The sequence below is a fragment of the Thunnus maccoyii genome, chromosome 14 (assembly GCF_910596095.1).
Source record: "Thunnus maccoyii chromosome 14, fThuMac1.1, whole genome shotgun sequence".
In the NCBI taxonomy this organism is placed as follows: Eukaryota; Metazoa; Chordata; class Actinopteri; order Scombriformes; family Scombridae; genus Thunnus; species Thunnus maccoyii.
The window spans coordinates 721,669-745,273 of record NC_056546.1 but is presented as its reverse complement, the minus strand read 5'-3'; the positions used below and the strand labels follow the sequence as shown (position 1 = coordinate 745,273).

Here is a 23,605-nt window from a genome sequence, read left to right as displayed (position 1 = left end):
CAGAGAGGGGCGGGGTGAGTGAGAGAAGGGTGTGGTTAGTGGAGAGAGGGGCGGGGTCCGTGAGAGAGAGGGGCGGGGTCAGTGGAGAACGAGGGCGGGGTCAGTGAGAGGGAGGGCGGGGCCAGTGAGCGAGAGAGGGGCGGGGTCAGTGAAAGAGAGGGGCGGGGTCAGTGGAGAGAGGGGGGGGGTCAGTGGAGAGAGGGGCGGGGTCAGTGGAGAGAGAGGGGCGGGGTCAGTGAGAGAGAGGGGCGGGGTCAGTGAGAGAGGGGGGCGGGGTCAGTGAGAGAGAGGGGCGGGGTCAGTGGAGAGAGAGGGGCGGGGTCAGTGGAGAGAGAGGGGCGGGGTCAGTGGAGAGAGAGGGGCGGGGTCAGGATACAGCAGCAGCACATACAGTAAACCTGACAGAAGCAGACTGGAGCTCAGAGTCTGACCTGCTGACATCTCTTGACCCTGATCTGGATGATGGACCAGAACCTCGTCATGTTCTCCAGTAGAACCACCCGACTGGCCGACGGGGTCACGTTCACCTGCACAGACACATCAAGACGTTCACACTAACAATAACACGACACAATGAAAAGCTTTTCCTTTGATTCGGCTCATGTCGGGTCTCAGCTGCGTGTTCTGATGTTTGACCTTTGACCTCACAGCTCGCCTCTGAACAGCCTCACCGTGTTCAGCTCGGTGTTGATGTTGATGGGGTCGTCTCCTCCCAGAACCAGAATCCGAGCCGGCATGTAGCTCGAGTCCTCACTGGCAACCAGGATGGCCAGTTGTCTGCAAGCGCACACACACACACACGCACGCACACACACACACACACACACACACACACACACACACACACACACACACACACACACACACACACACACACACACACACACACACACACACACACACAGGGTCATTATACTGACTGTAGTTGTATCAGATTCAGTAACAGCAGCAGTTACAGTCAGTTACTGATACAGCAACTGACTGTAACTGCTGGTGGTCAGTAAGCATCAGTGTCAGCAGTACTATCAGTACTGTCAGTAGTACTACCAATAGTGTCAGTAGTACTATCAGTAGTGTCAGTAGAACTATCAGTAGTGTCAGGACTATCAGTAGTGTCAGGACTATCAGTAGTGTCAGTAGAACTATCAGTAGTGTCAGTACTATCAGTAGTGTCAGTAGAACTATCAGTAATGTCAGTACTATCAGTAGTGTCAGTAGAACTATCAGTAGTGTCAGTACTATCAGTAGTGTCAGTAGAACTATCAGTAATGTCAGGACTATCAGTAGTGTCAGTAGAACTATCAGTAGTGTCAGTACTATCAGTAGTGTCAGGACTATCAGTAGTGTCAGTAGAACTATCAGTAGTGTCAGTACTATCAGTAGTGTCAGGACTATCAGTAGTGTCAGTAGAACTATCAGTAGTGTCAGTACTATCAGTACTGTCAGTAGTAGTGTCAGTAGTGTCAGTAGTACTACCAATACTGTCAGTAGTACTATCAGTAGTGTTAGTAGAACTATCAGTAGTGTCAGTACTATCAGTAGTGTCAGTAGAACTATCAGTAGTGTCAGTAGTACTAGCAGTAGTGTCAGTAGTACTATCAGTAGTGTCAGTACTATCAGTAGTGTCAGTGGAACTATCAGTAGTGTCAGTAGTAGTGTCAGTAGTACTATCAGTAGTGTGAGTAGAACTATCAGTAGTGTCAGTAGTACTATCAGTAGTGTCAGTGCTGTCAGTAGTGTCAGTAGTACTATCAGTAGTGTCAGTAGTACTATCAGTAGTATCAGTGCTGTCAGTAGTGTCAGTAGTACTATCAGTAGTGTCAGTAGTACTATCAGTAGTATCAGTGCTGTCAGTAGTACTATCAGGAGTGTCAGTAGTAGTGTCAGTAGTACTATCAGTAGTGTCAGTAGTAGTGTCAGTAGTACTATCAGTAGTGTCAGTAGTACTATCAGTAGTGTCAGTGCTGTCAGTAGTGTCAGTAGTACTATCAGTAGTGTCAGTGCTGTCAGTAGTGTCAGTAGTACTATCACTACTGTCAGTAGTACTATCAGTAGTGTCAGTAGTACTATCAGTAGTGTCAGTAGTAGTGTCAGTAGTACTACCACTACTGTCAGTAGTACTATCAGTAGTGTCAGTAGTACTATCAGTAGTGTCAGTAGTTTTACCTGATGACGACTCCTTTGTGCATGTAGATGTTGATGAAGTGCGAGCCGGTGCAGCCGTTGGACTCCCAGTAGGTTTTTGGGTTTTTGTCGGTCAGTTTGTTCGCTCGATGGTGATTGGACGAAACCTCCACCTTCTCCCAGCACTTATCCTCCTTCAGCTCCACACTGGAACCTGAACACAGCACCAGTTACACACCAGTTACACATACGTTAAACACCAGTTATACCAGTTCAACACCAGTTACAGACCAGTTATGAATGGATAATGGGTATAATGGTCAGCCTGATGTATCCGTGTGAACCGACCTTGGCACAGATTCCTGAGGAACACGTCGAAGAAGGGGATGTTGATTGGCTGATGGCTGCGACGATGCTCCTCAATCTGACCCAACACCATCTGACAGGAAACAGGAAGTAGACACTCAACCACAGGAAGTAGTTTCAAATTAAAGTGCTGATTCATGTTTTATCGCCATTATTGTAAAAATATACATTATAGACGCAGTGTGCCTTCATGGTGTTCAGTGTACTGGTTTCACTCTGTGGTTGTACTGGTTATACTGGTTTCACTATGTGGTTGTACTGGTTTGTCCATCTGTGGTTGTACTGGTTATTCTCTGTGGTTGTACTGGTTTGTTTGTCTGTGGTTGTACTGGTTTGTCTGTCTGTGGTTGTACTGGTTTGTCTGTCTGTGGTTGCACTGGTTATTCTCTGTGGTTGTACTGGTTTGTCTGTCTGAGGTTGTACTGGTTATTCTACTAGTTATTCTCTGTGGTTGTACTGGTTATTCTCTGTGGTTGTACTGGTTTCTCTCTCTGGTTGTACTGGTTTGTCTGTCTGTGGTTGTACTGGTTATTCTCTGTGGTTATACTGGTTTGTCTGTCTGTGGTTGTACTGGTTATTCTCTGTGGTTATACTGGTTATTCTCTGTGGTTGTACTGGTCTCTCTCTGGTTGTACTGGTTTGTCTGTCTGTGGTTGTACTGGTTATTCTCTGTGGTTGTACTGGTTTGTCTGTCTGAGGTTGTACTGGTTATTCTACTAGTTATTCTCTGTGGTTGTACTGGTTATTCTCTGTGGTTGTACTGGTTTCTCTCTCTGGTTGTACTGGTTTGTCTGTCTGTGGTCGTACTGGTTATTCTCTGTGGTCGTACTGGTTATTCTCTGTGGTTGTACTGGTTTGTACCTGGATGCAGCCGGCGAGGACGCTGGTGGTCATCTTCTTGTAGAGGCTGGCGTACTTCTCACAGTCGGTGATGAGGTCTCGGAGCTCGGTGACCAGCAGCAGGTTGGTGCTGTGTTTGTCCAGAGCTTTCACCAGAGCTTCTTTGGTTCCCAGACGACACATCACCACCGTGTAGTCTTTGTTCAGAGACGCCAGCCGGTACAGGAAGCGGATGAACAGCTGGACCACCTGCAGAACCGATCACAGGAGGTTAATGTACATCAGACGGTGGATTTATCCCTCTCTCCCCTCCTGTTCCCGCTCTGTGCATCCTCACCTCTCTGTCGTTGATGAAGGCCGTCATGGAGGACAGGCAGGGCTCGATGCTCTCGTGCCACGGCAACACGTCCTCCTGGTAGTTGTCCAGGAACTTGTTCAGGATCCTGCAGGAACAAACAGCCAATCAGTGTTTCACTTTCACATATAAACAGCATAAAACCAGATTATGAAAAATAAAACTGATTAGCAGACCTACGGTATCTATAACATATAATATATAACACGTATAAAAAAAAAAACACGTTTCAGCAAAATAAACAGAAAATGAAGAAACGAGTCAGAAGAAAAGAAAAGAAAGAGTTAGACCTCATGAATGAAATGTGATGACAAATGCTGTTATAGTCGTATCTGTGCAGCAGGATATCTGAGGAGAAACTGTAGCGCTGCAAAAATGAGTCGATTAGTCAATGGAAAGAAAATGTATCTGCAACAATTTTGATTATCAATTATCAAACATGAGTTCCTTTGATTTCAGCTTCTTAAACGTGACGTTTTGCTGTTTTTCTTTGTTGTATTTTTGACAGAAAATTGAATATCTGAAGGTTTTGGACTGTAAGTGGAACAAAACAACACATTTTTTTTTAGAATTCCATCGACTAAACGATGACTTGAGAAAATAATCGGCGGGTTAATCGATAATATTGCAGCTCTAGAATAGCGGCCATGTTGGTTTAGTATAAAGGAAGGTGAGAGTGAGAGTGACAGCAGCATTCACAGCGGGGTCAGAGGTCACAGCGAGGCCGGGCTGCTGTGGTTGGTCAGTACCTGAGGATGGACAGCTGGGCGGTCCGGTCGGCTCGGTGCTGCTCCATCAGACGGACCAGGTCCTGATAGGTGTCACGACTGTGAGTCACCTTTAAAAAAAAACAAAACAAACAACAATCATCTTTTCAGCTCTTCAACACAACAGCAGCTTATCACATAATCTGCCTTTAGGGTCAGATGGATTATATTGATCTTTACAGACAGAAGCACACTAATCAATACATTCACTTTGTTCTTTGGGAGGATTTAGTCCCCTTCATGCATCTTCTGTGTGTGACTGTGGGTTTTATTCTCTCTGTTAGTTCTGTCAGCTCTTCACTATGTTCTCTGTGTGGGTTCTCCATGTTCTGCGCTCTCTGGTTCTGGCTTTATTTTACACTGAAACATACAACTGTGCCGGCTGTACAAACAGTGACAGAGCATCAATAAAAATCTACATGACACGTTTTGTTTAGTTATCAGTGAGCCAGTCGGACCAGCCTGTAGTTCCTGCACCAAACACCCAGAACACACAATGCTCCGTTAAGACCAGAAGATAGCGGAGTAAAAACTGTAACCCCGGGATTCTACCGGGCGCCGCGTTCCAGCTCTGACGCGGTTTTGCTCCGTCCTCTGCACGGCGCCCTATTCCACCGGGAGCGTGTCAGAAGCGGAGCGTCTTCACTGCGGGGAAGCCTTCCACCGTTTAAAGTCAGTTGCACTCCTACTACAGTAATTACAGCAGCCTAGTCAAAGCTGGTAAAGTGCCTTAAGGCTACCGTAATTACTGCAGTAGCAGGGCAACTAAACTGCCCGATTTTGTTAACTTGCTCAGCTTTCGTTGATTTGGTCATTTTCCTTGATTTTCATGCTTCTACTATGGTTAATTAGGCTACGTAGTTAAACAGTTTCTTTATTCGTCTGTTTTAATTGCGTTTATTGTTGATATACGACCAGGAGTCTGCACGGGGTGTTTTATTTTGAAAACTGAGCGGATGCTCAATGCTGTTTCTGTGTCTGACTTCCTGCCCAGCTCCATCTGCTCTGTGCTGCTTGACGCGGCCTCCGTAAAGAATAGACGAGGCATCTATCTTTAGCGCAGCGGAGCGGAGAGCCGCTTCTGAAACGCGCCGCGGCGCCCGGTGGAATCAGATACATTGACTAGAGCGGCCGCGATCAGCTCCGGCAGTGCACACGCGCCCGGTGGAATTTAGGAGTGATATCGTCCTGACGGCTCCTGAGTCAAGTCACACTGTTACCCAAATTAAATCAGACACACACACACACACACACACACACACACACACACACACACGACCTCCAACCTCAGACTTCTTCACTGAAAAACCTCTGTCAACCAATCACTGCAGCGCTACAATAAACCATGTGACCTCTGTGTGTGTGTGTGTGTGTGTACCTGGCTGCGTTCCTCCTCCAGCTGTGAGGTGTCGTCACACAGCAGCTGCTCCAGAGTCTGAATCACCTCTTTAGTGGCCGTCAGCTCCTTCAGACTCACCACCAACATCTGCAGCTCCGTGTCCTTAAAGTCCAGCTGCTCCGGACTCTCTGCACACACACGCACACACACACACACACACACCATGTGAGACCGGCATGGATCAGTAAATAAACAGGTAAAAAAGAACAAACGCAGACGGCAGCAGCTGAAACAAAAGCCGAAGTTTCTTTAAAACATCTAAACCTGCTGAATCTTATCAAGCACGATTAGTCGCCATGGTTTCTTTGATTTTGAAGACCGATAATAAACTTTGACCCTTCACATCCGGTCACATGACAGGAAGTCACTGGTGAATCAGAGATGTAGCTCCAGCAGCTAGCGGATGATCTGAACACAAAGGGTACGTCTCGAGTCTCTTATTCTGCTCGGAGGAGCGAGGAGGAAACACGAGAGCGGCCTTCACTGAAGTCTTTTACCGGCCGACACGCCCCCTTATTGGATATCAGTTATTGATTGGACGCTGCAGCTGATCAGACTGATCTGATACATCACTGCAGTTTCATACCGAAGTGAAGACAGATCATAGATTCACTGTATCACTCCCAAGTTTTATGTTTTATTTGTTTTCTGATTCATCATCTAGTTAAAATCTATTAATTGAACCGTAAACAACTTTCTTCATTTATTAGTAAGATTTTTCTTTTCATGATGTTATTTCCTCCATTAAACTGTTTCTTGCTGACAGACAGACTCTTCTTGACTTTAATTTGATCCATAATAACAGTTAAACGCATTTATATTTTACATCATTTATCATCATTTACATTCAGTCACATGTGAGGCTGAAAATTCCTGAACGTCAGGTTTGATATGAGTTACATCATTTCCATTTTCCCTGAAACATTTAGCCAAATACATATTTTCCAGTGTTCAGAATAAATGATCATATTCTGGGTTATTGAATGATGAATTCACTATCAGGATTATCAATAAATACAGATACAAATAATCAATAAATAGTATAAACACATTCTGTGAGTAGAAATGGTTCCTGTGCGTCTGAGCAGGACACAGTATAAATGCAGAATGCAGGTTTTTATTGAGGTGTTTGTTAAACAGAAGCTTCTATTCAAGTGGATATCTGACACATTTACAGTCTTTGTGTTTCCCTGTTGAGCTGCAGGTGGAAGTATAGTAACAAAAAGAGGAACTTTGGCACTAAAAAGACTGTAACGTTGAAAGATATCTACTTGATTTGACTCATTTGGACGCTGAAGCTTCATATTAGCTTCAGATCAACTTTAAATACATTTTGTCCTCCATCACTTCCATTGTAAGGTCATTATGAAGGGATCTTCTAATGGTCAGTATGAACAGGAGGAATGATTACAGCAAGAAACACACTGACTGTTGGTTTCAGACACTCTTGAATAATTGTGAACTCGTCCTTTCAGCAGATCAGACATCTGTTAGCACAAACGTTACAATAAAGCACTAAAGTCAGGGACTATGTTGCCTGTGTGTTTACTGACGGGTGCAGGTTTGTGGAACTGGACCCGTGCTCGGTGTTCAGCGGTACCTTTGCGCTCCAGCTTGTGCACCATGGAGATGTGGTTGAGGGCGATGATGGCCAGCATGGTCTCGGCTCCGGTGAGCTTCAGACACTCCTTCAGCACGGCGGTGACATCACAGGCCACCAGCTGCTCCGCCAGGCTCTTGTGGTTGGAGATGAGCATGATGATGACGAGCAGGCCGTTACGCACCGACAGCATGCAGCTGCAGAGGGAAAACACGTCACAACAGTTCACCGATACGCACCGATCAGACATGAGAGAGACGGCAGCATCTGAACCTGCGGTTACCCTTTAGTCTTCCGCATGAGGTCGATGGCGGCGGGGATGGCTCCCAGCAGGCCTTTGGAGCCTTCGGGCGTCGCCGAGCCGATGCTGGCGAAGATCTCCAACATCATCTGGGTGCCGGACTCTGAGAGAGGAAGACTGCTGCCGACGCTGCGGAGGTCGTGTTTACTGGCTCCAGTGATCACCTTCAGAGTCTAACAGGAACAAACAACAACAACAACAACAAGCTTCACACAAGAATCATTCAGGATGTTTTTACAAACGGATCCGGAGATTACAGGTAAAAACACTGAATAAAGCTGTTTCACCTAACAAATCAATATTTCTCCGACGATGTTTGGTGACCACCGGACTTCCTGGAGGGGCTGTTAGCCGAGCTGCTGCTAACGTTTGTCCAGTTTATTTCTCTGATAACTTAAGATCCAGACGTCCGATGACTAAAATCCTTCTTCCGGCTAAAAGATATAGTTAAAAACCACCTAAATTTATCATGAAAATGTGTCTTAAAACTGAATAAAAGTCCATTTATAACAGTTTGTGTGGAACAACCACAACGCCGATGTATTATCTTGTATGTGTGTAAGTTACTCTTTGGTAGACGCCATTGTAGCGGACAAACACAGCGCCGCCGTATGCATCTGGTGCGTGTTTACTCTTTGGTAGAGGAGGTATGACGCCATCGACAGGCGACCAAATGAAACGGTCCGTTACTTTGATTAAATTACAGATTTCTCTGAGTTTGAAAATACACAACTCAACATATATAACACAGGTCTAGTTGTTTTTAGACATTTAATGTGGAATAATTACATATTATAGCTTTAAGCAGCTTTAAAACCATTCTGAAGACATTATTTATTATTATTCATAGTAAACATCTTGTTTACTTCAGATATTCAGTTTGCTGTCATATTCACATTTAAGCTGCAATCAGAGACTTTTTTTGTCGTAACAAATGACTCAAATAGTTAATCAATTATCAAAATAGTTGCCGATTAATTTCATAGTTGACAACGACTCCATTAATAGATTTATTGTTGCAGCTGGTGGAAACTTCAAATCCTACAAACAGACTTTAAATGTGTCCGTTTAGACTTTTTTTAATGTAACTATAATATTTTCCAAATGATCCTGATGAAACAGATTTATTGTTTGTTTAAAGGGAGTTTTAGTTTGGATTGTTATTCGTTGTGATCGTCAGTGTTCTTACTCTACCACTCTCTTCTTCTGTGACTCATTTTAGACATTTAACATCCTTCTGATCATGTCCTCATACTTTACTCTTTTTTCCATTTTAATATTAGCGTCCGTGTTTAATGTCTCAGGAAGGAAACAGGAAGCAGGAAGCTTCTTTATTATAAACCTAACTGTCTCAATAAGAACATGTGGCAGAGTTGTGTTTTATTTTTCTTAAATATATATTAATAGTGCCAAAATAATACAGGATGTACTGATACCTCAACAATACTTCTTTGGAACCTGACATTGAGAAATATAAACATTTTTTTTTCAGGGTTATAAAAAGTTCAACGTTGTTTAAAAACCATCACCGTCTTGTTTCAGGATCATATGAACTTGAGAAACATAAACGTGATATGTGGTGAAGCTCCGTGATGTTTTTTTTCTCACCGCCAGCGCCAGCTGCTGCACGTGTGCGACGGAGCAGAACTCCTGCATGCAGGACAGGATGGCTTTGACTCCGCCCTCGGTGGCGAAGGAAACCCTCCACTCGTATTTGACCATGAGGAGGTGCGTGAGCCTCAGCGTGCTGATCACCACGTCTTTAGAGGACGAGCCCAGCAGCTCCACCAGCAGCTTCAGCACCTTATCGCTGTCAAGAGAACAAACACGACGTCACAGTTAAATAAAAGGAACCCCGAATACACAGCTGATACGCACACAAAGAATCAAAGACTTATTTTAGTCATTTTTCAAGGAAAAAATTCCAAAATTTGCAGGTTTCAGCTTCTCAGATGTGACAATTAGTTGCTTATTTAACAGAAGTGATAGTAAACTCCATATCAATAAGACAAGAAAATAATCAATAATGAAAACAATGGTTAGTTGCAGCTCGACCCAGACACCATGAACTGCCCTCCAGCTCCTCCAGAGGCAGAAAGGACCACACAGTGGCCTCACAGGTTAAAACATTTCATATTTAAACATTTAACAAACACGAAAATCATTTCAAAAGCCTGAATTTTATTTGTAAAATCATGATTAAGAGTAAAAAAGCTGCAGTTGGTGAAAGTAAAAGTACATAAGTATTATGAGCTTGATGTAGTTAAAGTATTGCAGTAAAAGTACATAAGTATTATGAGCTTGATGTAGTTAAAGTATTGCAGTAAAAGTACATAAGTATTATGAGCTTGATGTAGTTAAAGTATTGCAGTAAAAGTACATAAGTATTATGAGCTTGATGTAGTTAAAGTATTGCAGTAAAAGTACATAAGTATTATGAGCTTGATGTAGTTAAAGTATTGCAGTAAAAGTACATAAGTATTATGAGCTTGATGTAGTTAAAGTATTGCAGTAAAAGTACATAAGTATTATGAGCTTGATGTAGTTAAAGTATTGCAGTAAAAGTACATAAGTATTATGAGCTTGATGTAGTTAAAGTATTGCAGTAAAAGTACATAAGTATTATGAGCTTGATGTAGTTAAAGTATTGCAGTAAAAGTAGTGGTTTGGTCCCTCTGACTGATATATTATTATATATGACATCATTAGATTATTAATAGTGAAGCATCAGTGTTAGAGCAGCATGTTACTGTTGTAGCTGCTGGAGGTGGAGCTAGTTTACACTACTTTATATACAGTTAGCTAGTTTAGTCCAGTGGTTCCCAACCTATGGGTCGGGCCCCTCCAAAGGGTCAGCAGATAAATCTGAGGGGTGGTGAGATGATTAATGGGAGAGGAAAGAAGAAAAAACAAAGTTCTGATACACAAATCTGTTTTCAGTTTTTGGACTTTTTCTCTAATCTTTGATTTTTGCTGAAATATTGGATCATTTGAACATTTATTGAAATGAAAGCATGCGAGAAGTTTAGAGGGAAAAATCACTATTTGGTGGAGCTGTTAACAACTCATAGACATGTGAAATGTGACCCCGACTACACACTGCTTTTTGTAAGACGTCAAAAGACAAAAAGGTTGGAAACCACTGGTTTCATCTTTAACAATGTGTTGTATTTTAAAAGCTTGTTATATTATCCATTGTGTCAAATCTTCATCTGAAAAGTAACTAAAGCTGTCAAATAAATGTAGTGGAGTAGAAAGTACAATATTTCCCTCTGAAATGTAGAAAGTAGCATCACATGGAAAGTAAAGTAAGTAGGGTCTCTCTCTCACCGGATGGTCTGGGCAGAGTCGCTCCTCATAGAGTTCTTCTCCTGGGCCCCCTTCTCCTCCAGCAGCCTGGTGATGAAGAGGACGGCGGCCAGCTGCTGGGCCTGGTCCGAGACGGAGCCCCCCTTCTTCAGGATGTCCACCACCTCGCCCAGCTTCTCCAACACCGTCTTCTTCCCCTGAACACGCGGGTTGTTAAACACTGCAGAGGACAGCGGAGAGGAGCTTTAACACCGCATCACGTCACAACCGCTTCACTTTTTAAACAAAACCAAAAGGAGAGCGCGTTGCTGCAGTGGAGTCTGGAGGAGATGAATGAATGAATGAGGATGTATAAAGGAAGGATTATATCATTAATATACTGAATGTAAGTGATACAATAATGATCAGGATCAGGATCTTCCAGCAGGATGGGAAAATAAATCTGAGTGTCATCAGCGTAGAATTTTATTACTTTTTTTTTTTAAATTGTGAACAAACCAACAATGAACTGGCCGCTAACGGGATAGCTTCGCTAATTTAAGTGAGAGTTCTGTTCCATCTCTGCGGCTTATATGAGTCCCAGCTCAGTAACCATGGTAACCGTGGCAGGTTAAAGGTCAAACTTAACTCAGCTGCGTGTCAAAGAAGGTCCAACAGACGGAAGCAGACGCTTCCATCAAGTGTCTTTTCACACTCGCATCACTTGTCTGTGTTCAGGAAACAAAATAGCAGAACTGTGAAGTTCTTACTGAAGTAAATCTCCATTTTCTTCGTGAACCTTTTATTTAAAAGCTCAGCGTTTATAATTTAAGAAATAGAAGTGTGCCAGCGTTATTTTGAAGTTATTTATTTATTCATTCACTCATTTTGTTCAAGCTGTGAAGACAAAAAAATAAATAAATAAAGTCTAAACCATGAATCCTTCTGCTGTGTTTAAATGTTTACAGTATTAACTGCTTATAGTAACGACATTAACCGCTCTCTTCACCTGTTCTGCTGCCGGGAAAAGAAGGAACTCGTCGCTGACAAAAGTCAATAAAATTCAGTAACTCTGTATTCATGTAGGGTAATAAATATACACATGTCAGTTAGATGGTTTTCTGCATGAGAAATAAAGAAAAGGTGATGATATTATAGTGATGTTTGACCCGGACAGACTGTATTTATATCCTTCTACAGTTTCTTTATCTCCAACTGCAACTTAATGTTTGTTAACGGACATTTTGTGAAAGAGAAAATGTGTCAAAGAGTTTGATAATGTTGGTAAGTTGGTTCTCTAAAGTTGCCGACACTGTAATTTTAATTATACATCTGATATTATCCAGTCTACTGATAATATGACCACACTGATCTGAAGGGCAACACTACTGAACGCTCATTTATTAACAAATAAAGTTAATTCTAGCCAGACTTTTTCAAGTAAGCGCAGCTTTCTGTAGCTGCGTTGATGGAACAGCCCTCTGATGATCCTCCAACAACAGCTTCACCAGCCTGTCCTGCTGTAGATCTGTAGCAGGAGAGTTACTATCTTATCACTGTTTTTACTCTTTGTGAAGAATAAAATCACAGAATTATCCTTGAACATGAAATCCACAGAGGATGTATAATAAAAAAGAGCAGTGGTCCTAACACGGAGCCTTGGGGAACCCCACAAGAGACGATATGACGTAAAGGTGATGAAGCTTTCAGAGAAAACAAATCAGTCACGAGTTTATCTGATCTTGATTATTTAACTTTAAATTCTAATTGGTAAGTTGTGCATTTAATTATAAATCATCTCAACCTTTCCCTTCCTGTAAAGCACTTTGTAATTTCTGTGTTTAGAAGTTTACTTGTTGTCCAGCTTTCTGTGGTCCCAGTGTGTGAAGGATTCCCCTCGGCTGGATAAACAAAGATGTATATTATAATATTTTTTATATGGATTGCGTTGTGAGTCTGTTGCCGCGGCGACCCCCCCCTCAGATGATCTCTCACCTTTCATCTTGTCCTCCAGGTCGTCGGGGTATTTGCTGTCGTCCTCTGTGGGCAGCTCGCTCTCCGTCTCCGGGCTGCCGCAGCCCGAGTCGGCGGGAGGTTCCTTCTTGGCTTTTTTAGAGACGGAGCCCATCGCAGAGGAAGAGGAGGCCGAGGCTGACAATGAAGAGGAGGCGCTCTGTCCTCCTCCTCCTCCTCCTGCTCCTCCTCCTCCTCCCAGGCCAGATGAACCCAGAGAACCTTCAGCTGGAAAAAAAACAAAACAGTCAGACTCATCATCTCCATAAAGTCGAGGAAGGTACGGGCGGTTTGGAGGCGGCGTCCTCACCCAGCAGCTCTTCGTCCTCCAGACATCCTCCTCCTCTCCTCAGGTAGTGTTTGCAGAAGGCGTGGGAGCAGAGCAGGTCGCTCAGGCAGGACGACGGCAGCTTCTGCTTCAGGTAGTGGAGCAGCTTCTTGGCCACGTCTCCGGGGACAGACAGACTGATCAGAGCCGAGTCGTCCAGCTCCGCCTCCTGGAGGAAACGATACGATAATCAATAATCAGGTCAGGAGCCAGGAGTCTGTGTCATCAAGCGACGTTAAGCCTTTCTTTGTTGTGCATGACAGCAAACTGATTATTCTGGAGTTTTCAAATGTTGATCAGACAAAACAAGACGTTTGAAGGCGTCGCCGTGAGCAACAAGCTTTTTTGGACTGTTGGTTGAAGGACTGTAGGACTAAAACCTGCCATCACTCCGCAGATTAATTTATCTTCATTTTTAATTTGTGTCATCTGTATTTATTTATCTGTAATTATTAATTCACATGAGTCTGTGGTTACTTTTGTTTGACCGACAGTCTAAAACCAAAGATTCAGTTTAGCATCACAGAGCAGAATAAAACTGAATATTCACATCTGAGAAGCTAGAAACACTGAATTTTTCCCTTTTGTTATATAACTTGGATTATTATTTGATTTTAAAAATCTTTGGCAATTAATTTTCTGTCAATCAACTCATCAATTAATAGACTAAACATTGCAGCTTTAATGAGACACACTGAAAGGTCACAGCTGATTAGGGCTGCAATTAACAATAGTTTTCATTATTAAATAGTCTGTTGATTATTTTCTTGATTCATCGATTAGTTGTTTGGTCCATAAAATGTCAGAAAATGGTGAAAAATATTGATCAGTGTTTCCTAAAGACGACGTCGTCAACTGTCTTGTTTTGTCCACAAAACAAAGATCAACCAGAGAATATTAGCAACGATTAATCAATTATCTAAATGGTTGGCGGTTCATTTTCTGTTGATCGATTAATCGACTTGTTGCAGCTCTACCGTTGATTTTTATGGCCTCGCGTCGAATGAACGTTTCAGTCAGATGCACATAAAATCAATAACTACGACCCCGGGTTCATCGGAACGGACGTCGTTCGTTTAGGCTGATCCAGAATCAAGTTTTGGAGAAACACAACGACGTCATGCTGTGGCGGCCAATCGGACCGATCAGAGCCGTGCAACCCCGCCGACTAGAGATGGGCGTGATTAATCGATGATCGATGATTGACCGACCGATTGATCGACGTTTGTATCAAAGTATGTTATGTATGTATGTGTGTTGAAGTTGCAATGAACGTGCTGCAACCAGCAGTTTCAATTCAAGAGGGAAAATGAATACTCAGCTGCCGGCGGGTTGCCGTAGAAACTAGACGGGAGTAAACATGAAGAGAGCGAGGCGAAACATTGCAACGCCGTGTATACCTACAACACAACGACGACCCCGATGATGCACGACACTGGTGAATGAATCCTGCGATGCACGGCGGCCAACACGTCTGCAGCGTCGCTCCCTTCATCTTCCTCAACAACAACCACCAGCAGGCTGCAGTAACTTTATTCTCTCGGCTGCCTTTTGGATTTATTCAAGTTACATTTAGGTAAAAATTGTCAGCACTAAATAATATCATATGTTTTTATTTACATATTATGGTTTGATATGATTTATGACGAGCGCCGTAGCTTTGGCTTGTTGGCTCAGAGGCTCCGCTGCCTTTACGAGGCCTCATATCAGCAGCTTCACTGTCTTGTATAAAGAGGATTTCACTGAGGAAAAACACACTTTCTTTAGTATTTTCTGCCATCGGCATTTTAATACATATAAAAAAAGATTCATCGATAATTGATTGTTGATTTTCCCGATGATCGATTAAGGAAATTTCTTCAAATGCCCGTCCCTACTGCCGACATTATCCACATGGCTCAAGTTGCCATGGCAACACACAAACAAAACACGGGACACAGAATTAAAACATAATTTTTTAAATGAATGATGTTTCGCTCCCGTGTTCCTACTCTTCATCCTACTCTGAAATAAGAGTCAGCTGGTGTCCTACCTGGTCGTCGAGGCTCTGCAGCAGCATGCTGTTCACTTCCTGCTGCTGTTTCGGTTCCAGTTTCTTGATGAAGAAGAGGATCTCCCACCACTCGGCCCGAGTCAGAGCCACCGGCTCCATGTGCAGACCCTCCGACAGGTACGGCAGCGAGTAGAGACCGCCGGGAGGCTTCGAGAAGAACGTCTGACTCACTGAGACAGAAGAAGAAGAAGAAGAAGATAAACTAACGTGTTCACTTCCTGGAAGACAAACAGGTGGACGTCTGATGTTACCTGCGGTGAGTTTGATCGTCTCGGTCAGAGATGAAGCCTTCTCCTGAGTCTCCTTCTCGCTCTGACTGCTGCTGCCGCTGCCCAGGATCTCCACCATGTGCCAGTGGACCCAGTAAGTCCTGGACAGGGAGTTCCAGTACACCTGAACACAGCACACGGGGGGGGGGGCGTGAAGAACACATCAAGGTCAAACTGATTTTCTATATCAGACACTAGTTGAAGTCGTTACGTGTCGTCACCGTCTTTCAGTAAATATGGCTTCAGTCCTCCGACCAGCAGGAGGAGCTGCGGCCTGTAACAGGAAGTTATCAGCTATAAACTCACCTGAACGGGCGGCGAGCCGTCGTTGCTGTAGCGGAACTCTCCTTCGTCTCCGGCGCTCACCTCCTCGTAGTCCTCCAGCATGCGGACCGTCATGCCGCTCTTCAGGTTGTCCTGGACGTACTCCACGTAGGCCGAGCGGCTGGCGAAGTCCGAGCGCGTCTTGAAGCCGTTTCCCGTCTTCTTCTTTGGCGGCGTGGCGGCAGGCGCGGCCACGGTGGCGGTGAGGGCGACGGGCGAGGCGCAGAAGCGAGGCTGAAAGATGGACCTGAGGACGGGGCGGGACGCCTCCTCCCCTTGCTCCTTCCCGCAGGCCCCGCCTCCTCCCAGGTGCTGGGCGGAGCCGTCGGGCGGCTGGCGGTTGCGGTCCCAGCCCATCACCCGGACCAGCTCCGAGATCAGGTTGGCCATCGCCATGGTGAAGTCAAACTCGCGCTGCATGCGGAGGTGCTCCGTCTGGTGGGCGGTGCTGGAGGAGGAGCAGGAGGCGGGGGAGGGGCTGGCGTCCTGTCTGTCAGAGCTAGACTCCGCCCCCGCCGTGTTGAGCTTATCCATCAGTGACGTGACGCACAGATAACGTTTCACCAGAGAGAACAGCAGCTTCCCTGGAATCTGAACAAACAAACAAACAAACAAACAACAACACATATTAAAACCAGATCAATACACTTTATAACAGCAGCCATGTTGGACATCTGAGCTGCCAGAGATCCAACTGATCGATCGATCAGGTGATTAATCAGACGCTGTGACCTCAAACAACAACAACAACAACAACAACAACAAGCCATCTGACTGAAACATTCAGGGTTAAATTATGTTTAATCTTGGACCAGAACATGTGATGACTCCTGAAGGTTTATGAGTATGTAGGTGATGCGGTCTCCATGGAAACGATGACTTACAGTCTTCAGTCTGTTACTGACAGGAAACAGACGCCGATCAGAGTCGTTACTGACAGGAAACAGACGCCGATCGGAGTCGTTACTGACAGGAAACAGCTGAAATCTCTGCACAGTGAAGTGAACCTGCTGATGCTGCAGTTCTCTGCTTCATCATGTTTCTATATTCAACTTGAAGCGTTAATGTGAACATCGTTTACCTGGAGAGGAAACCAGGGTTTGGCTGAACTGAGCCTGTAAGATTAGAGGACCGTTCCACTAACGCAGCTACAGAAAGCTGCGCTCACTTGAAAAAGTCTGACGCGTCTAAACTGCGTCTAGTCAGCGCTCACGTCTATCCAGACTGGAGTAAACCTGCAGTGTGCACGCAGGACGTAAACAACCCAGAACAGTCGATTGTAGAAAAGACGAAACTGTGTCGCATAAAGAAGAGAAAACTAGAGCGAACAGAACAAACCTGCTGATGAAACTATATGAAGAATATAAAGAAGTTTCACCAAAAACTGCTGCAGTTAACAAGGTGAAGGAGACGACTCGACACCTGTAGGCAGGTAGTGATGGTTTAAAGGTTAGAGGAGAGAACTGGTCACCAGAAGGTTGATGGTTCAACCCCTGCATCCGGCTTGATGAGTCTGGGTGGGGAAGTGAAGAGCAGCACTGGTATTTGTTAATAAATGAGCGTTCAGATCAGTGACTGTGGTTTTATTATCACTAGACTGGATAATATCTGATGTATATTTATAATTATGGTGTCATTTACAAGCATCACTGAACGTTAAACATTAACTTTAATATAAAGTAGAGTGGAAACAGCTTATAATGATCACGTCTGTCTATAAGCAGATGATTATTAGAACCTTTTCTTCAAACGCAGTGTGCACATTTGGGACTGATTGATTTCTGTAGGCGACTTATTTAAACAGCATAAAAAGCTTTTTGATCCATGTAAACAGCTGATCACTATGAGCAGTCACCACTGTATCCATGTAAACAGCTGATCACTATGAGCAGTCACCACTGTATCCATGTAAACAGCTGATCACTATGAGCAGTCACCACTGTATCCATGTAAACAGCTGATCACTATGAGCAGTCACCACTGTATCCATGTGAAGCAGGAGCTCATAGTTTGGATAGTTTTTGTCTTCTGAGTGAATAAATAACACTTTTATTTCTAAAATTATTATTATATTATATTAATGCGAGTGTGAAAAGACACTTGATGGAAGCGTCTGCTGACCTGGACCGTTAACCTGCCACGGTTACCATGGTTACTGAGCTGAGACTCATATCAGCCACAGTGATGGAACAGAACTATCAGCTATCCTGTTAGCCACCTTAATGGAACAGCCCTCTGGTTTTACTGGTTTAACTGGTTTTAGGAGTGATGTTTACCTGCGGCAGGTGGATCCCTTCGAAGGAGATGCCGTGCTCCTCTGACGACGTGGTTTCTGCAAACAGCTCCAGCAGCGTGTAGCGATTATCAAAGTCCATGTGCTGCTCGATGCCGTCCTGCTGGCTGAGAGACAGCAGCACGTACGCACGACTCCCTGCAGGAGACAGGAGGAGACAGGAGGAGACAGGAGGAGACAGGAGGAGACGGGAGGAGACGGGAGGAGACAGCAGGAGACAGGAGACAGGAGGAGATTGGAGGAGACAGTCAGTATATAAATGTCTTATTAAACAGAGTAACAGGAGCATCAGTGTATTTTACTGACTGAGATTCTTTTATTTTTTATGTCTTATATATATTATATATATTATATATATATATTATATTATATATATTGTATATATTATATTTTATATTTCATATATTATATATTATATATTATATGTATGATCAGCTGCTGCAGTAGAAACAGTTCAAACACACGTCAAGAAGAAGAAAACACTGAAACTGTTGAGAAGAAGCTTCATAAATATGGATGATAGTTAAATATGAAATATAATATAAAGTTCCTGTAACATTCACAGGATCATCCAACTTCCTGCAGTTGTTGCTTCACTGTTTGGGTTCATTGTTTATCAGTTGTTGTGGACTGTTGTTGTTGTTGTTGTTGTTGTTGTACATTGAATATAATATAACGTCAGCGGTTGTCAGTGATCAGTCTGATACATCCAGACCTGATCTCTCCTCCACTTTGGTTCAACATGTTCACTCAGCTGAGGTCAACAGTCAGCAGCAGCCACGCCCCGGTAGGAGCAGCCACGCCCCCCGCAGGAGCAGCCACGCCCCCGTAGGAGCAGCCACGCCCCCGTAGGAGCAGCCACGCCCCCCGCAGGAGCAGTCACGCCCCCGTAGGAGAAGCCACGCCCCCCGTAGGAGCAGCCACGCCCCCCGCAGGAGCAGCCACGCCCCCACCAGAGCAGCCACGCCCCCCGCAGGAGCAGCCACGCCCCCCCCGTAAGAGCAGCGGCGCCTCCCGCAGGAGCAGAGCTGAAACTACACCTGCTGAAGAGCCGACAGACAGTTGAGTCACTGTGCTGGACTGGTGTGACTGGTGTGACTGGTGTGACTGGTGTGAGTGTGGAACCAGCGTGAAGCAGCATGGACTCTGAGCAGCTCGTGGAGGAAAACATGAAGCATCGTCTGAGGAATCAAACGTTTCTCTTAATCAACCGCACTCCATTAACTGGGCTTTTTATAGAAAGACATGCAGAGTGAGAGCTCCTCCTCCCCCGCGGCCCTGATGACTCATGGGAAAAACTCTCAGCTGCTCCCCGCCCAGGAGTTGCTCCACATGTCACCAAAAAACCAACAAGAAAAATATAAAATGTGTTGCAGCAGCAGGAGAAGAAGAAGAAGAAGAAGAAGAAGAAGAAGAAGAAGAGCAGCAAACTGTGTCTGATCACTGATTTAACTAGTTCAAAAACTCTGTTTATGAGACTATTATATATATTATTATATATTCTATTATATATTTTATTACATGTATTATTATATATATTATTACATATTCTATTATATATTTTATGACATATATTATTATATATTTTATTATATATCATGTGTGTCAACAATTAGAAAATCAAAGACATATCTGATGTGAATTTCAGATTTATGATTAATTATTAATATCTAGTATTTATACTCACCATGAAAACATTTATTTTAAAAAACGATTGTTTTATTATTGATTAATGTAAATGATGATTTTCTCAATCGATCAATCGCTTCTTGGTCTATGAAGCATCAGTCTGGAGTTGTGGGTCAGCTGATGTATCACATGTCAACTCATGAGACACAGATGTTCACTTATCTGTCATTAATCAATCAATCAATCATCGGAGTAGTTATGGATTATTGATTGATTAAACGTCTGGGTTCTGAAGGTCTGAAGAAACGACTGACGAGTGAAACTGAAACAATCAGATTAAATCTGATCGTGATCAATAAATCAAACATTTCCTCAGTGAGCAAACCTGCCACTGAGCTTCAGAATGATCGATCAATAAAAACACGTCTGACAAGAGAGTTATTGATCGGATGACTGACAGCGAGCTGCAGCTGGAATTGATCAATTATTATTATTATTATTATTATTATTATTAGCAGCTGATGATGTCACAGCAACATAATCAGGCTGCGTTCAGAGATAATTATACTTTTACTCTCCTCATTTATTTATTTATTACTTCCTTTTTATCACCCTTTTGTAATTAATTACTCACACACACACACACACACACACACACACACACACACACACACACACACACACACACACACACACACACACACACACACACACACTCCCAGCAGCGATCACTGTCTGGCATTATTATTATCATTATTATAATTATTATTATTATTGTTGTTATTAATATGAACACTATTATAGTGATATTATTTGTTTGTTTGTTTAGTTCTCGTCGTGTTTCTGTCTCGACGTCTTGATAAATAAAAACAGCAGGCTGATTAACAGACTTCATCATGTTCATTGTGTCTCGTCCGACCTTCATCACTCACTGAAACATCATCATCATCATCATCATCATCATCGTCTCACGTTTCAGTGAGCGAGACGGTGTCAGATTATTTCAAAATAACAACAAAAACTATGAAAACGAGACTAAAACTAAATAAAATGTTGAAAACTAAAGCTGTGAGTGAAACGTGTTTCTGGGTTGTTTGTAGCATCGATGTTGCTACGCTAGCAGGTTTCTGTTTGTTTACTGCAGAAACACAGCGAGTCGAACGAGGCGTCACATGACGAGGAGAAACTGTTCTCGACCAATCACACGCAAGCTAACAGATACTGAACGAAAGGCCGACGTCAGCAAACTGTTTTCTCTTTTTGTTACAAGCTCACATGCAGCCTCACTCATTCACTCAGTCATTCATTCATTCATCCATTCATTCACTCATTCATTCACTCACTCACCCATCCATTAAGTCATTCATTCATTCATTCATTCATTCAGTCACTCATTCATCCATTAACTCATCCATCCATCCATTCATTCATTCATTCATTCATTCATTCATTCATTCACTCATTCATCCATTCATTCACTCATTCATCCATCCATCCTGCTGTGACTGAACCTAAACACAGACCTTCAGTCAACTCAGTGAGTAAATGATGTTTATGTTGTGGAAACGTTGAAATCGAGTTCGTCACTGCAGACGTTCATTAGGTTTAACTGATCAATAAGACTGTGATACATCGATCAATAAGACTGTGATACATCGATCAATAAGACTGTGATACATCGATCAATAAGACTGTGATACACCGATCAATAAGACTGTGATACACCGATCAATAAGACTGTGATACACCGATCAAATGAACTGAGCTACTGGTGTGAATGTAAACTGGCGTGAATGTAAACTGGCGTGAATGTAAACTGGTGTGAATCAGCTTTAATGTGTCTCCAGTCAGTTTAACTCTCCATTAATCAATCTGATCATGTGATCAATAGAAACTGGAGAGATCAGCGTTCAGTGTTTTGTCCTTTGAGCTTCTGTTGATCAACTAATCAATTAATCGTTGCGGCTCTCAGTCAGTGAACTGCTGACAGAGCCTGAAGCATCGGTGCCGTTGCTATGGTTACCTGCAGTTACTACACCTAGAGCAGACGTTGAAAACCTGCCAGCCAATCACAGAGCAGTATTAAGTCTGAGTTACCTGCATCATGTGACGCCAGCGCTCGCAGCATCTTCCCGGCGCTGCGTCTGGTCTGCGTCTCCTTGTTGCACAGCAGCTCCATCAGCAGGTTGAGGGCGCCGGTCTCCTTGAAGACGCCGACCAGCGAGCCGATGCTGGCGTAGGCGCTCAGCACGTGGATGGTGTGCGTGATGCTGATGGAGAAGTCGCTCTTCTTGGCCATCTGCTTCCTGGCGCGGCGCACCAGGTTCTTCACGTCCTCCTTCATGTCCGACAGCTCCACCTCGTCGAAGGTGACGTCTGTCGGGAACTCGCCGCCGCTCCTCTCGCCGCCATCTGCCGACTCGCCGCCCTGCTGTTTCTCCTGTGGCTGCAGGGGGCGCTGTGAGTCTGTTTTCCTCTTGCCCAGCAGGGTGGGGCAGTTGGCGTACACGTCCTCCGTCGACATCCACATCAGGATGTTCTCCGGTTTGGTCTCGCCTGACGTCGAGCCGCCGGACCCGCCCACCCCGGAGCCGCCGCCACCCGTCCCGCTCGCCTCGCCGCCGTTGCTCCCGGAGCTGGAGCCGTCATCGATGGTGATGAGGCACCAGCGAATCAGGTACTCCGTCTGGCCGTCATGGGTGCGGCGCTGGCGGATCAGCTCCTCAGGATACGCCTGCAGCCTCGGGCCAAGCTGGACCAGCAGGTTCCCATTGCGGCGTTCGCCCACCATGGTCACTGAGGAGACAGCAGAGGGTCACACGACGCGTCACATGACATTCAATAATTATCATTTTAATCGCTCCTTTTGTTTGAGAAGTAAGAAGAGCTCATTAACATTTGTTAATAATTTAAATAAACTGACTTTTTTTAAAAACAATCCAATTTCCTTGTTTATTCAATATTCATGTTTTTACTACATTTCCCATAAGCCCACAGACCTCGTGGAGAGCGCTGTAGCAGAGCAGCACAGACTTCAGCTAAAAAGTTATAAAATTTACTTTATAAAAGTTTTGAGGAGCATCACAGAAACGCATGAAAACAAGTTTCAGTGAGTTCATGTTTATGGGAGTTGTAGTTTTTTTGTACACCAGATGAAACATCATTACAGAAGCTGGTGGAACAGAGGCTACACAGGAAGTGATGTCATGACTTTGGCTCGACATAAACCAACTTTTCAGGACAGTTTTAACGACGGCTATAAAAACTTTGTGTTAGTCCTGTTCTTCATGAATTTCATTAAGCTGATGATTCATTACACAGTCTGATGACGGGACCAGACTTTAGAGATGATCACTGTGATCATTAGGCGATCAATGAGTCATAAAAACATGACAGTGACTTGGCTGAGAGACACAACACACTGGAGCCCGACCAATCAGAGCTCAGCTTTTTCAGAACTTCAGTAACATGCAGCAACAACTTTTTCTCTAATCTTTGATTTTTGCTGAAATATTGGATCATTTGAACATTTATTGAAATGAAAGCATGTGAGAAGTTTAGAGGGAAAAATCACTATTTGGTGGAGCTGTTAACAACTCATAGACATGTGAAATGTGACCCCGACTACACACTGCTTTTTGTAAGACGTCAAAAGA

The 23,605-nt window shown here is 43.9% G+C and overlaps 2 protein-coding genes across 4 annotated transcripts in view; both read right to left on the bottom strand.

Moving 5' to 3' along the window:
• LOC121911176 overlaps window positions 1-23,605 on the bottom strand; it is a 374,983-nt gene that overhangs the window by 134,995 nt on the left and 216,383 nt on the right. The gene's annotated exons all lie outside the window — the stretch shown is intronic.
• LOC121911170 (cullin-9) overlaps window positions 1-23,605 on the bottom strand; it is a 51,545-nt gene that overhangs the window by 26,321 nt on the left and 1,619 nt on the right. For 2 of the 3 annotated variants that reach the window (XM_042432401.1, XM_042432403.1), the window contains exons 2-20: window positions 22,047-22,745; window positions 18,304-18,458; window positions 16,010-16,618; window positions 15,686-15,827; window positions 15,414-15,604; window positions 13,364-13,550; window positions 13,036-13,281; window positions 11,083-11,281; window positions 9,361-9,562; window positions 7,735-7,925; window positions 7,452-7,648; window positions 5,831-5,979; window positions 4,435-4,523; window positions 3,668-3,773; window positions 3,352-3,579; window positions 2,473-2,563; window positions 2,167-2,338; window positions 672-777; window positions 432-527 (exon numbers count right to left, since the gene is read on the bottom strand). In XM_042432401.1, coding sequence (XP_042288335.1) covers window positions 432-527; window positions 672-777; window positions 2,167-2,338; window positions 2,473-2,563; window positions 3,352-3,579; window positions 3,668-3,773; window positions 4,435-4,523; window positions 5,831-5,979; window positions 7,452-7,648; window positions 7,735-7,925; window positions 9,361-9,562; window positions 11,083-11,281; window positions 13,036-13,281; window positions 13,364-13,550; window positions 15,414-15,604; window positions 15,686-15,827; window positions 16,010-16,618; window positions 18,304-18,458; window positions 22,047-22,745 — 4,055 coding nt within the window. Of the gene's footprint in view, window positions 1-431; window positions 528-671; window positions 778-2,166; window positions 2,339-2,472; window positions 2,564-3,351; window positions 3,580-3,667; window positions 3,774-4,434; window positions 4,524-5,830; window positions 5,980-7,451; window positions 7,649-7,734; window positions 7,926-9,360; window positions 9,563-11,082; window positions 11,282-13,035; window positions 13,282-13,363; window positions 13,551-15,413; window positions 15,828-16,009; window positions 16,619-18,303; window positions 18,459-22,046; window positions 22,746-23,605 lie in introns of all 3 variants that reach the window. The other variant, XM_042432400.1, reaches the window with a different exon arrangement.